We start from the raw sequence: 13944 nt of genomic DNA, 5'->3' as shown, positions 1-13944 counted from the left end.
TGAGTAACAAGCAGAATAAAAGTAGTTTTGGCATCACACGATTATTCTAATTTTCACTAGTCAGAGTAACAATGACTATTGTTCCCAGTATTATGTGAAACAAGTTGGAATATGGAATGGACCGAAATTAAAGTCGCAGGAACAGAAATTGCTTCGTAAAACCCGTTATAAAGATACTAGAATGTGAAAATTGGATTTGAACTTCAAGTTTCAAAATCGGACCTTTTCTATTATGTCCTATAGAATAAAAACCGTAAAAAGTATATCCGGTTCTTACAAAGGATTTTTCTTTATCCAACTTTTAATCTTGAATGTAACGTTGTACGGAATTTTCGCGAAGCGAATTATACTGGATGTTCATACTTACCGACTTTTTCGGGTGAGAATATTCTAAGCGATTCTCATGCTAAAGGATCTCTGTCCGATTTTTACGCTTGATTTTTATATTCGATTTTTACATGCTAAGATATCTGGACTGGGTTCTACAAAGTATATTTTATCCTTGCGACTTTTATTTTCGGTCTCCCAAATGTAAATGCAAGATTCTTTAACCCTCCGGAAGTCGCGCTTATGGCCCACTGAACGAGCAGCCGCTGGTGCCCTAAGACGATTTCGCTAGATTTTCAGAACAGCGTGCACTCATTGCACTAGCGCGACTACCGAAATGTTATAAAACATTAAATGAACATCATACATTCGATAAAACGAAAAAAACCCATATTTCATCCGGGTTAAAATGATTTGGGAAAAAACCCGGTTAAAACCCAAAAATAAAAACCCGGGAAGATGGAATTTTTCCCATCGGTACATCACTGTACATGATTGAGATACATGTCACGTCTTCTCTGTTGGCATACGTCACATATCCCGTCAGTTGTTACAGTTTGTTTGTTTATTGTAGAACGCTCTTATGCAAGAGTAATTTCACTTCGTTTAAAGGTTTAAGGAGGTTTTATGGTAGCATTCTTAAGATACGTTATGCTTCAACAAGAATGTCATAAAGCAATCTTTTGGTTTTAAGGAGGTTAGAAAGTGATGTCTTCAGAAGGGGCTTAAGATTCTCTTAAAACTTCTCATAAGACTAATTATTCTTATGAAAAATGTAGTTTTATGGATATTTCTTCAAGAGTTCTTGAAGCACTCTTAAATCCCGTCAAGCATATAAAACTAAATGCCCTTTTCATAAGCAATGTTAAAACCAGATTCACTATGTAATGCCTTGATAAAACTACTATAAAACCTAAATAAAACCAATTAGCATTTGGATTGTTACTTGGGGCTACAACCTATACTAAATAACTAGAAAAGTACTCTTTTATTTTGTAGCACCGTGTAATTAGTATCATCGTATTCCTGAATCATATACTGCCGTTCTACGCACAATTTTCCCATGTTATAAGGAATCCCATAGAGCATGGGACAAATATGCTTTTAACGGCAGTATATTATAACTCTAAACATATCCTAGCGTTTAACGAAAACTTTAATTGTGAATTGATCATACATGAACTCTTCATACAAACTAAAAGTATGTCTAAGGACAATGTTCAATTAATTTGTGATGTAGTGAGATAGCAAACGATGATTGACCACAGCTATTCGAGAATTTTGCTAGCCACACTTGCATCCTGTTTCGATTCATTATTCAAGTAGTAGCGGACATTTCAAGCAGGTAACATTTGAGTTAAAAGTTATTGTTTACCGAAAGTTTTGAACAAATGTATAATCAATTATTGTTGAAAATAGCCTGGTCTAATCCCAGCAGATCTACTTTAGTCAAGTTAATGTTGCCACCATCTGCAATTCTTAATCCTAAACCAAGTCTCGTAAAATTATGGTTGACAACCCCCCCCCCCCCCGGGGTTTGACCCAGAGATTCCGGTTTTTTTGAGACGATCTCAGGGCCTCCGGGTTTTATATCAATTTCTAGTTCTAGTAGTTCTAGGTTCTAGTGAGACGATCAATAATTTTAATTGATTTTTTTTGCTTCAAGCTAGTTCTTCCAGTGCTTATGTTGTTTGCTCTAGCAGTGGTACTTAACAATTGGCCAGAGAAAAAAACTTTGCTCCTTTGTTGGAAACTACCTAGTGACTGTGATGATGAATAACCGAATTTTTTGTGCCCAGCGAAAATTTCGGAAGGCACCGTAGTGTGCTTTCTAGACATTGCCGCTTTTCTACCTGCTTCGATCTACTTCTGTCTGCTGTGGACGAATACAATCCTTGTTCGGTTTGTCCACCACAGCGAGAGTGACCGGTGCTTTTGGATTTTCGTTTCGTTATCCAGGGAAGTGAAATACCACACTTGTCTAACTCGACAGAACGGTTCACAAATCGTCGCTGTTGTACTATCTTATGACAAACGCCATTTTGGGGTAAACTGAGTTAGATATGCCACATTACTTGTCTAAAAAATCTCTACAAAGTGGCGTTTACAGAATTTTGACATTCTGCTTGGTTACTTAGATATAGCGAGAAACGCGCTGAGAAATTTTTAATTTTTTGCTTCAAATGGCTGTGTCGGGGGATTGGCTCTAATTATCTTTATGTATGAAATGTTTTTATATGTAACACTATCTGATAAACACAATGGAATAATCATTTTCGAATATTTGATGATTTTTTTCTATGGAAAATTTTCCATGCACGATTATGACATGCCATACAAATTTTGTCATCAATACACACCTATGACACGTGTGAGATCGACTTTTGTTTACATTTTTAAAGAAAACTCGCAATGTAGTTAACCGATTTTCGTAATATTTGAGAGATTAATGCAGAATAGATAGAAGCATCATTTGTCTTCTTTGAATTGTTTATACCATTTATAAGTTTCAAGATATTCAATCTCAAACTTTAAAAATCGCTTTTCTCGAAATGTACAAAATGGCGCTTGTCATAAGATAGCACAACAGCGACGAAATGCCTCATGAGAAAAGTGGAAAACAGATGTGTGTATTATGCTTTGTCAAAACAAAGCACTAAACGATGAATGTGAGTCATTTTTGCAAAATGATACCTCGACGAGCTTCAAAAAGAATACTTGTCTCCTTCAAGCTCAGCAGCCAGGTATACTTGCAACGTATGCTTGTGTTTCTATAAAGACCTATTCCAGGTCAGTAAGAATCTCCGGATGAAAGCCACATCGGAGGTGGCAACCCTACGTAGAATATAGGAACTCTCTTGAAATTGAAGTACTGATGAATTTTATGACAACTACTACTAGTTGATTGCGAATAACGACATCAATTGACTAGTCATTGTATATTTTGCTTTGCATAACCACCCACTGTACCACTTTTAAAGGTTCGAAACGAGATCATAAAAGTGCTACCAGCAATCCTAATGAGATGGTACAAACGTTTCTGTATTGATAGTTGGGTGAAGGCATTGTCAGAGGCCAATTGAACATGTTAACTGCCGGAGTGCATATCTTTTTCTTGGTGGATCCATGTGGTTCCTCTTAGCTTATGTTTTCAAGCACAGGGGAACCAATCTGAACAACATTATTCAAGAGACATCGAGAACGAATAAATAAAAAAATAACACCTTGTTGAATGCGTTCAGTTGAAGCTAGAACATTTGTATGAGATAATAGTATTTTTTCAGGATGCTTAGAGGATTGTGTCTCCGCCTATCTATGCGTATATAGTAATATATGGTGTATGCGGGAGCTGTTTCTTTCTTACTCTTACTATAGACTGTCAAAGAAAATTATAACAAACTCGCCGCCAAAACGTTCTGTTATGAATGTGTTAGGTTGCGTACATTTGATCGTAAAATTTATTTCAATAAAAAGGATAAATTGCTGCTGAAAAATGATGTGCTTTATACCCATAAGATAAAATGTTCTACGACTATCATTAACCCGTTGGCTCAATGCAGCATTTTCATAACTGTTTCCCATATGAGAAGCGCGATAGTGGAGCTTAATGGGTTAAGATAGGACAAAGGCAGACTAAACTCGAATTGGACAACAAGTATCAAGTAAATTTTACATACAATAGGACTAAATGAAGATGGATAGTGTAGACACTAAAATAAATATTTTACATATTTGAAGTGTTTTATTATTTGTGGGGCAGATTATATGAAGAGTATACATCCGTACATTCGTAAATCATGAAACATTCACTGAAGCAAAAAAAAAACGAATGGTGACAATGAAGCTCCAATTCGTCAGTCACGACTAGCCGGAGAAGCACCGTTAATCGTTAGTTACTTTTCGGCAGTGTGAGACATGACCGCCAAACCAATGAGCCGGACTGGGTTAACCCCGTGAGTGCCAGTGGTGGGTGTGTGCCTGCAACAGCGATTCCGCCTATCCAAATATATACCAAAACTGCCGTGTCGGAACTCCGCGGAGGGGTCTTAACGGGTTGGATTGGATTGTCTAGCTGTATTTACCTGTTGTGCTCGCTTGATACGAAAAGCTTAATCAACAATTGCGCCCGCACCGGCTACAAACCAGCTTTCCCGCTGAAATGAAAGTGAATTTCAGTTTTACCTACTTCAGTGCTAGTCAAATTTCTTGTTAATGGACAGCGAAATTTTTTGATATTTTGTTTCCGTCGTCGTCGTCGTCGGAAGTTTTCGTTTGTTGTTGAGCTGGCCTAATGACGCTCTCTCGTCGATACAGACAAGTCGTTGAACTCTGGAATATGACGCTGGGGGAGATGAATTGAAATTGGTGCTTTCCTTGAACTGCTGTTCGATATTGATATTCATTAATAGTTGCGTATGGTAATGACTGATTCAATGCTGGAGCTGGCGTGATGCCTGGACCGTTGTTGTCATGGCTCCAACAGGCGTCTATCGTGTGCCTTGGTATATGCTTGATGCATAATAAGTGTGTTCTTTCTCTACATAGGATCGATGAATGATGCAATCATGGCGAGGGATTTTGTTGTTTTTTTTTGCCGCATATGAGCTTGGTTCATATTTTTGTTACCATGTAATGAGTGTATGGATAAATTCGAATATTATTGAATTCATTCACATACGGCGTCATAATGGTTTTCATTAATACAGGTTCGTCGCTTGAACACAACTTTTTGTAGTGACTGCAAGCCTGTTTCGGAATTTCAATTATATTGGCAGTTTAAAAATATAAAATCAAATTCTTGTGAGTCATTGCAGGTCATAGCAAAACATTGGGAAAAAATGAATAACTAATTTTTCGTTTTAAACAGATATTTTTTGAGCATCACCTCGAAAATGTTGCAAATCGATACCAAAAATAAGGTCATGATTCATTTCAATATTTGCAAAGTTTTGTTGGTAAGAAGCTTGTAATATTTCAGCTGCCAAGACAATATACATCGTACTTAACACTCTCTTCAAACAAGCACACATTATTCGATGTGTAAACATATATTTGAAAATAAATAACCGCCTTATTTTACATTGCTAAGGTGTTATATCATTTAACTACCCAAAAAATGTTGCAATCACTTTCAATAGCTTATAATAAATAAATATTCAACATTTTCATCCATCCATCTTTCGTGAGCAGTAGCTACTGTAATGATCAAGAAAGTAAACAAAAACTCATTCCATCACATAACCGATCCATGGTTGGGCTCTGCCAAAAACTTCTTTCGGTCGGTTGCCTCGGTTCGGTTACCTCGGTTTGGTTGCCTTCCGTCAGGCTTCAAACGATCAGAAGCGCAAATTACCGCTTTAACCATGTTTATATTATTTTGATGTTGGCTGTGTCTGCAGTGCAAAGTATTCGTTTGATACAGTTGGGTAACTTTTCGACCCAAACTGAAGAATCTTAAAGGCACGGTCTAAGGGGCATGAAATAATTGTTGTTGTTTATTAATGCTTTGACCTTTCAGGTCATTCACCTGGGTGTGAAATTGTAAAACTTCAGAGGCAGTGCTTTTTACGAGTGGCTGGCATGTAGCGGAAAAAATAATGCAAAATACTTACGCGCCGAGGAAAAAGGATGCATCGGGTTCCCGTGAGCTGTGCTGAGCAGGTTGCTTAGAAATACTGTGAGGGAGGTTAGTAGCAGAGCATTGGTGGTACGGGAGGCAGTGCATCGCTGATGGCTCCATCGGACTGTCCCTCGACGCGGCTTACTGGACATCTGTTGGAGGAGATATAAAAATGAACATTTTTAAGTATTCTTTGTGTAAAGAACAAACGGTATAATCACTTATTTCGCAATTTTTTAGATGACATGATATCCCAAGGTCTTTTAATTCTTTTTTTTTGGGTTTTGATGTATGAGAATTAAGAAATTTTTGGTGATATCTACCAGGATAACAGATTGAAATTTTCATCATAGCCCAAGGATAACATAAAGATTTGTGCAGTGGGCTGGAGTCCCAATGGTTGTCGGCTCGAATTCTGTCTCTGGGCTGATTTTTTACACTTAAATGTTTTGATGTTTATCTTATCATTTCTATCTGTTTTTCCCGCGTTGGATTCCACCAAAAACCTCGAGGTTTTTGAAGCGATATAGCTATAGCTGCAAACAAGGTAATCGTTGAAATAAGTAATTATTGCTGGCTGAAAGATATGTATCAAAACATGCAAAATTCAACCATCAGACTGTAAAAATCCATCGCAATGTTGTTTACGTCAAATTTATTTTAATTTTATCTAATTCTGTATATTCACGCGTACAATCTCATTACAGCGCCTTAATGGGATGAAACGCACCTTTATTTCGATTTTAAAAACTAATTTATGATTATTTAACAATTGAATCAGCTGCCAAGCGCTTGAACATGTTTTGTTTTGTTTTTTTTTTTTTTTTTCATAAAACGTTTATTTGACACGGCATTTGCAAAATCTTTTTTACGCCGGGGTTTTTTTACATAACATGTTACAAAGGTTCTTAAGACTATCACGTTATAAAAAAAATTCACTTTCTAATGCTAACACTGAGGATAATCATCATTTTGAATGTTTTTAATTATACTATATTTTCTTGAATTTCATTGTAAACCTATTGATAGTTTTTCTGTAATTTTTGTTTATTTTTTTTCTTTATTTATATCGTTTTATCTAACTTAACTAACTGCGAAGAAATCTAAATTGTTTGTGGGTAGCAAGGGAAAAAAACTAGAAACATTGTGGGGATAATTATATTTGAATATTTATTGTTTTCAGGAAATTATAAATATGGCTCATGTATGTAAGATCTCGTAAAGCGAGGATATCACGAACAGGTACCTAGGGTGGTTTTCTTCTGGCTCGTAAGGAGTCTATTAATTGGGATCTGGCTTCACGATATTCAGTGCAAGACCAAACAACATGTTCAATGTCTTCGTAACCCTGATGGCTTTTGTGAAAGTGAATATGGTAACTTGTGTGAAAGAGTGCGTAAACATCAATCGGTTAAATCGTGTGAAATACTTTACTTTTCGTTGAAAACTTTGCGGGCGCCTATTGCTAATCGAAATATCATTCAGATAAGTATAGTGTGTAGTCATACAGACTATTATTGTTCTGTGATTTTCAGATTTCATTTCGCTGCGGCTGGCTTTATAAGCTTGCCCGCAGTGGAAGACGCAGTGTTATATTGTTCTTTGGTATTGTCCCGCTTCTCCAGCTGTAGTTTAATTTGCCTATAATGAGCGGCCTGTGTGCAAAGTGTACGAGCACGGTCAGTCTCGCCGAAGGCCTGGTTGTATGTCTTTTTTGCGGTGATAAATATCATCAAAAATGTTCCGGGCTAACAAAGGCCATGGTAAATTGGGTGGCAGATAATGCAAGTCTTTGCTACAAGTGTGCGAAGTGTTTATCAGATCAGTCTTCTGGTGTGCAGGATGTTAGTTCGATATCCATTGAGTTGAATAAGAAGATGGAACAATTCGCTTCCATTTTTGAGTCTTTCACTGATGCCCGAAAAAACATCGATGCACAGATAAACATCGCAGTAGAAAACGGAATAGAAAAACTGATCAGGTCTTTCAACAACTCTCTCGAGAGTAAATTGGCTAGCTTGGAAAACAGTGTTGCCAAAAAGTTGGAAGATTTGAAAAGTTGTTTAAATGAAAATGTTAAGCGTGAAATTGAATTAGTTGGAATGAACAGAAAGAGGAATTTCAGTAATAGGAAGGTTCATTCTGAATCTGACGGGAATCCCAGTAGAAAACGAAAAATTTTGACGAATAAAGAAGATGAACCGATGTTAATTGAAATAGACGATGATGGAAATAATGACGAGGTTTTTGATAAAAATAGTAGAATTACTTACGCGAATGTTTTGTCGGGAGCTACTGGGACGAATAAAATTAGAACTAGAAGTCAAACGAAACGTAAGGCTCGCCCGGTCATTGTGATTAAACCAGTCGAGCCGTTGCAATCGAGTGACGACACGAGGAATGAATTAAAAAATAAATTAGATCCAAAGGTGCACAAAATTAGCAACTTTAAAAACGGTAAAGATGGCTCGATTATTGTGGAGTGTGCAACTCGGGATAATATTGAATCGGTGAAAGAAAACATTGTAAGCAATCTGGGTGAAAAGTATAATGCTGTTATACCGATACCCGGTAAACCGAAGTTGAAAATAATGGGGATGAGTGATCGATACTCTGAGGAAGTTTTCGTTGACTTATTAAAGAATCAGAATGAGGGCATTCCGGTCGATTATGTTAAAGTTGTTGCCAATTTTGAAAATCCACGCTTCAAGTATAACAAATACAATGTTATAATTGAAGTTGATAAGAACACTTATAGCGGCCTGATGTCAGCCCGTACGGTGAACATTGGTTGGGATAGGTGTTCTGTTTTAGAGGCCTTTAACGTGCTGCGCTGCTTCAACTGTGGAGAATTTGGTCATAAGAGTACGGGATGCGTTAATAAAGAAACATGCTCCAGATGTAATGGAGCACATAGAACATCTGAATGCTCGTCAACTGATTTTAAATGTGTAAATTGTATAAAAAAGAATAGTGAACGCAAAATGAATTTGGACGTAAACCATGCGGCATTTAGTAAGCAGTGTTCAGTATATCGGAGACTGCTAGAATCGAAAAAAAGCAACGTTTTGTTGAGTGAATAGCAACTAACAAACGGGAGGCTGTCTGAAATATTATGCTTAAATATAGCTGGGTTGTCTACAAACTTTGTTGCAATGCGACATCTTGTAGAAAACAAACGTCCATTGTTGGTTTTTGTATCAGAAACACATATTGTTAATGCTGATGCATTTGATCAGTATAGCATTCCGGGTTATAAAGTTGCTTTTTGCCTATCTCATTCCAGACATACCGGTGGAGTTGCTATTTACGCCAAAGAATCGATTAAATTCAACGTTCGGTTAAACGAAGCAGTTGATAATAATTGGTTCTTGGGTATATCAGTTGAAAGAGGCATGCAGATGGGAAACTTTGCAGTAGTATACCATTCTCCTAGTTCTAGCGATCGACGATTTTTAGAAATTTTAGAAAACTGGTGGGAGAATTTCGTTGATTTAAGCAAACTTAATGTAATTTCGGGCGATTTCAATATTGATTGGCTCAACGATCAAAATTCGAATCAGTTGAAGCAGTTGGCTGAGTTTTTCAATTTCAAGCAAACGGTTAGTGAGTTTACAAGAATTTCCAGACACAGTAGAACATTGATAGATCACGTGTATTCCAATTTTGATGGGGTTCATTCGTATGTAGAGGCCGATTGTAAAATTTCAGATCATGAGACAATTTCAATTTTGCTGGAGAGTGAACCAAACCGTGAGGAGGATAAAGTTAAAATTAAGTGCTGGAAAAGATATTCGAAACAAGCCATGTCTCAACTGGTTTCGAGAAGCCTGGATTTTACGGAATTGAATGGAAATTTGGATAACAAGGCAGCTGTTCTAACTAATGTGTTAAAAGAGTGTACAAATAGTTTAGTTTCTCAAAAGTATATTAATTTAAATAACTCGAACAGCTGGTACTCTTTAGATCTTTTGCGCCTGAAACGTAAAAGGGATAAAAAGTACAAGAAATTTTGCAGAACTAATAGTGAACGTCTTTGGAATGGGTACACACACGCGCGAAATATTTATTCACGAGCTTTGAAAAAGACCAAATGTGAGTACATTCAAAGGAAGATCGATCAACATCAAAACAACAGCAAAGAGTTATGGAAAATCCTAAAGAATTTAATTAAACCTAAACCTAGTTCCTCGCAGTCCATAACTTTTAACGGGGTAGAAGAACAATCTGAGCAAATAATAGCTGAAAAATTGAACAGTTATTTCGTTAACAGTGTGCAACTGATCAATCAAAGTATTGAGCTGGTCAGTGAACCTGCGGAAATAACACAGCCGATTAATATTAACTGTAGATTTGATGGATTTCACCCAATCACTTTTGAACAATTGAAAGATATTTGTTTTTCTTTGGGAAAATCGGCTGGTATCGATAATGTCAATGCAAAAGTGATACAGGATTGCTTTCATGTCATCGGACACGATCTGCTGGACCTTGTAAATGAATCGCTACAAACGGGGCACGTGCCGACAGTTTGGAAGGAATCACTTGTGATTCCTATTCCCAAAGTTACTGGGACGGATAAAGCCGAAGAGTACCGCCCCATTAACATGTTGCACACATTAGAGAAAATTTTAGAACTTGTTGTTAAGGGCCAGCTGATGAGTTATTTGAATAATAATAATTTGCTAATTCCGGAGCAATCGGGATACCGAGAGGGACACTCTTGCGAAACCGCTTTGAATCTAGTGTTAGCAAAATGGAAAGAGAAAATCGAGGTTAAAGAGACTATTTTTGCAGTATTTTTGGATCTGAAACGCGCTTTTGAGACAATTTCGAGACCATTACTTTTGAAAACTTTAGAGCGATTTGGTATCGGAGGGATAGCGCATAAGTGGTTTGAAAACTATTTATGTGATAGAACTCAGAAAACTAGTTTCAACGATTTTGTATCTAGTCCTCTCGGCAATCCTCTTGGAGTGCCGCAAGGTAGTGTCTTAGGTCCTATTTTATTTATTATGTATATAAATGACATGAGGCGAGTTTTACGATTTTGTGACTTAAATTTGTTTGCTGACGACACTGTTCTGTTCATTGCAGCTAAGGATATAGATGAAGCCGTGGCGCATTTGAACGAAGATTTGCATTCCCTTGCTCGTTGGTTAAAATTTAAACAATTAAAGTTAAATGTTGCTAAAACTAAATATATGATCATCTCTTCGGCTAATACTAGGCCTGACGTTAACGTTGAAATAAATGGTGAGACTATTGATCGCGTTAGTGAATTAAAATATCTTGGAATAATCATTGATGACAAGTTAACCTTTAAGTCTCACATCGACAATGTCATCAAAAAGATTGCTAAAAAGTATGGTATATTGTGTCGTCTGAAAAATGATTTAACAATTAGTAGTAAAATTTTATTATATAAATCTATTGTTTCACCACATATTGACTTCTGCCCATCCATTTTGTTTCTTGCCAATCAAACACAAATATTGAGGTTACAGCGATTGCAAAATACAATCATCCGATTAATTTTAAAATGTAACACTTCCTCTAGTTTCATGTTAAGCGCATTACATTGGCTCTCTGTGAAGCAAAGAATTTATTACTTAACAATGGTGTTCATTTTTAAAATTATTAATGGAATGCTGCCTCGATATTTGTGATCGAATTGAAAGAGGAAGTGATGTGCATAGGTACAACACTAGAAACGCGTCGGATGCAAGAACACCTAACTTTTTATTTAGTAGATCACAGAACTCCTTGTTGTACAAAGGAATAAGTTTTTTCAATTCGATGCCTAGACATATTAAACGTGCAGCAACATTGGCGGAGTTCAAAACACTATGCATTTCACACATTTTTTTTCTGCTTTGTAGACAGATTTTTTGGATTTTTATATTTTGGAGTTATTTGAATAACTATGTAATACCTCGAAGATTGTATTTTTTTCACTTATAATATTTGCATTTAGTCACACTAAGTTATTATATTCGCTATGATGATGATGGATTTTTGTTACTTGTTTATTAAAGCTATTAAAAAATAATGAGATGTCTACAAAAGTCTGAGCCACGCGCGCGCTAAGCAGATAGAGACTAACTTGAAATCGAACATGGTGACCAGCACTAAAAGCTCATCGGGTTGAATCGAAGCTTTTAGACTTTTGTTGTGATCAGGGTCTGATTTGATGATGGAGTTGTGTTGACTTTGCTCGACAATAGAGTTAAGTTCGGTTATTGCTGCGATAGTGGTAATAACGGAGTTAGCTCGTTGAGTATGGGGCTTGATGACTCCTTCTGATAACTACTAGATATCGGGTTCAATTCCTGATCAATCAAGGATGTTCTCGGATAGGAGTATCCCTTGATTGCCTTGGGTTAATGGTAGGAAACTTTCAATAAAGGGGTCTGATGTGGATGATATAACTCGACCGGACTCTGCACTGCCACTAGGCTCGTCACTGCTCACCTTAGCAGGTGGTAGTACCGATGTCTTGGTCAGGCGGGAGGAGTCTTACAGAGAATTATCGGAAATGGAAACTATTGGGTTCAATTCCCGATTCTATCAAGTATCTTCCCGGAATGGAAATTTTCTTGATGGACCCTGGTTGTTGGCGGAATATTCGAAATGTATCTGGTTACGTTCTTTTGAAGGAAAGCTATGTCTGCAAATTGAACCAGTCCGTTTCTTTTTGTTAACTGGTTTTGTTATGGATCAAAATATTAATTATCTTTTAGATAAATCGTTCAGCTCACACCTTTGTGGGGGTATGAGGTGGGACCATCATCATCTCCGATACGGCGGAGATGCGCATTCAACGTATAATGGTTGGACATGAGTCTAGACATCACAAGAATGAAGTTTCGACTTACATCCAACCCTTTGAACCATGCCTTCGTTGATACTTTAAGGATAATTGAGTGCAACCACCGTCCCAGATCTCCATTGTCCCATGATGTTTGCCAACTAGTAAGCGTCCTCTGACGAGAAGCGCTATAAAATTCATTGAAGGCAATAGGTCTTTCATAGATGTCACCGTCCAGCGCCCCTATTTTGGCTAAATTATCCGCTCTCTCATTACCCGGTATGGAGCAATGAGCGGGAATCCACACTAAGGTAATTTGATAAGATTTATTTGTTAATTTAGTTAAGTATTCTCGTATCTTCTTCAAAAAGAACGGAGCGTGATTATCAAGCGTTAATGAGCGTAGTGCCTTTGTTTTGTTTTGTTTTGTTCTGATGCACAGCACATCAAAGTTCGATATTCATCCCTTTCTTTCCAAGATGAAAACTTTTATGTCGAAAAGGTAATAAATCCATCTTTCGTAGCCTGCAACAAAAATGTCATGGTCTAATGACGTGAAATGACTAGTACACTCATACCTACAAATAGTGCTATTGACGTACATATATCTTATTGCCAATCTGACAATCTGCAACATTTGTGTTTTTTTTTGCAATTAATCTGACTATTAATTGCAATTACAGAAAATACGTTTACCGTTCGGAATATTTGCCACATAATGACCTTCTGATAATTTAAAATGGATTGTGACACACTGTGGCAGAGACATAGATTTACACTTACAATCCATAGTAATCATCATTTAGGGCTGCTCAGATATCAATTTCGAAGGCTGTAAATTGATGGAATGCTTAAGAAGCACGAACTTGCAAATACTCAATGCAGAAAATCGGCCATGCACGCTCTGGGAGGAGAGACGTGTTTGATCTAACATTCTGCTCCGACATTATTACGTATCAATTGGCTAATTAACTCACGTTAACGAGTTCGAGCGTTCGATATTCTCCTAAGCAACTCGCCGTATGTTCCAGTCCCAGCCAGGAAGGAACCTGAAATTGACCTATTTACTAAGAATTGGCTGAAAGTGTGTCGAAATAGAAGATTAAGTTTCGCAACGGAATTTAGTACCAAGCTAATGTTGAAACTATCTATTTTGTACCAAATGTATGCAATACATCGTGGAACA

The 13944-nt window shown here is 37.0% G+C and overlaps 1 protein-coding gene across 1 annotated transcript in view; it reads right to left on the bottom strand.

Annotated features, from left to right (window-relative positions):
- The window catches only part of LOC131681653 (serine protease filzig), a 184006-nt gene that overhangs the window by 68800 nt on the left and 101262 nt on the right, over positions 1-13944 (bottom strand). The window contains exon 4 of the mRNA XM_058962577.1: positions 5940-6099. Within this exon, the coding sequence (XP_058818560.1) occupies positions 5940-6099 (160 nt within the window). The remainder of the gene's footprint in view (positions 1-5939; positions 6100-13944) is intronic.

This window comes from Topomyia yanbarensis, chromosome 2, assembly GCF_030247195.1.
Source record: "Topomyia yanbarensis strain Yona2022 chromosome 2, ASM3024719v1, whole genome shotgun sequence".
In the NCBI taxonomy this organism is placed as follows: Eukaryota; Metazoa; Arthropoda; class Insecta; order Diptera; family Culicidae; genus Topomyia; species Topomyia yanbarensis.
Note: the sequence above shows the minus strand (reverse complement) of the source record. Positions and strands in the feature narration are given on the sequence as shown.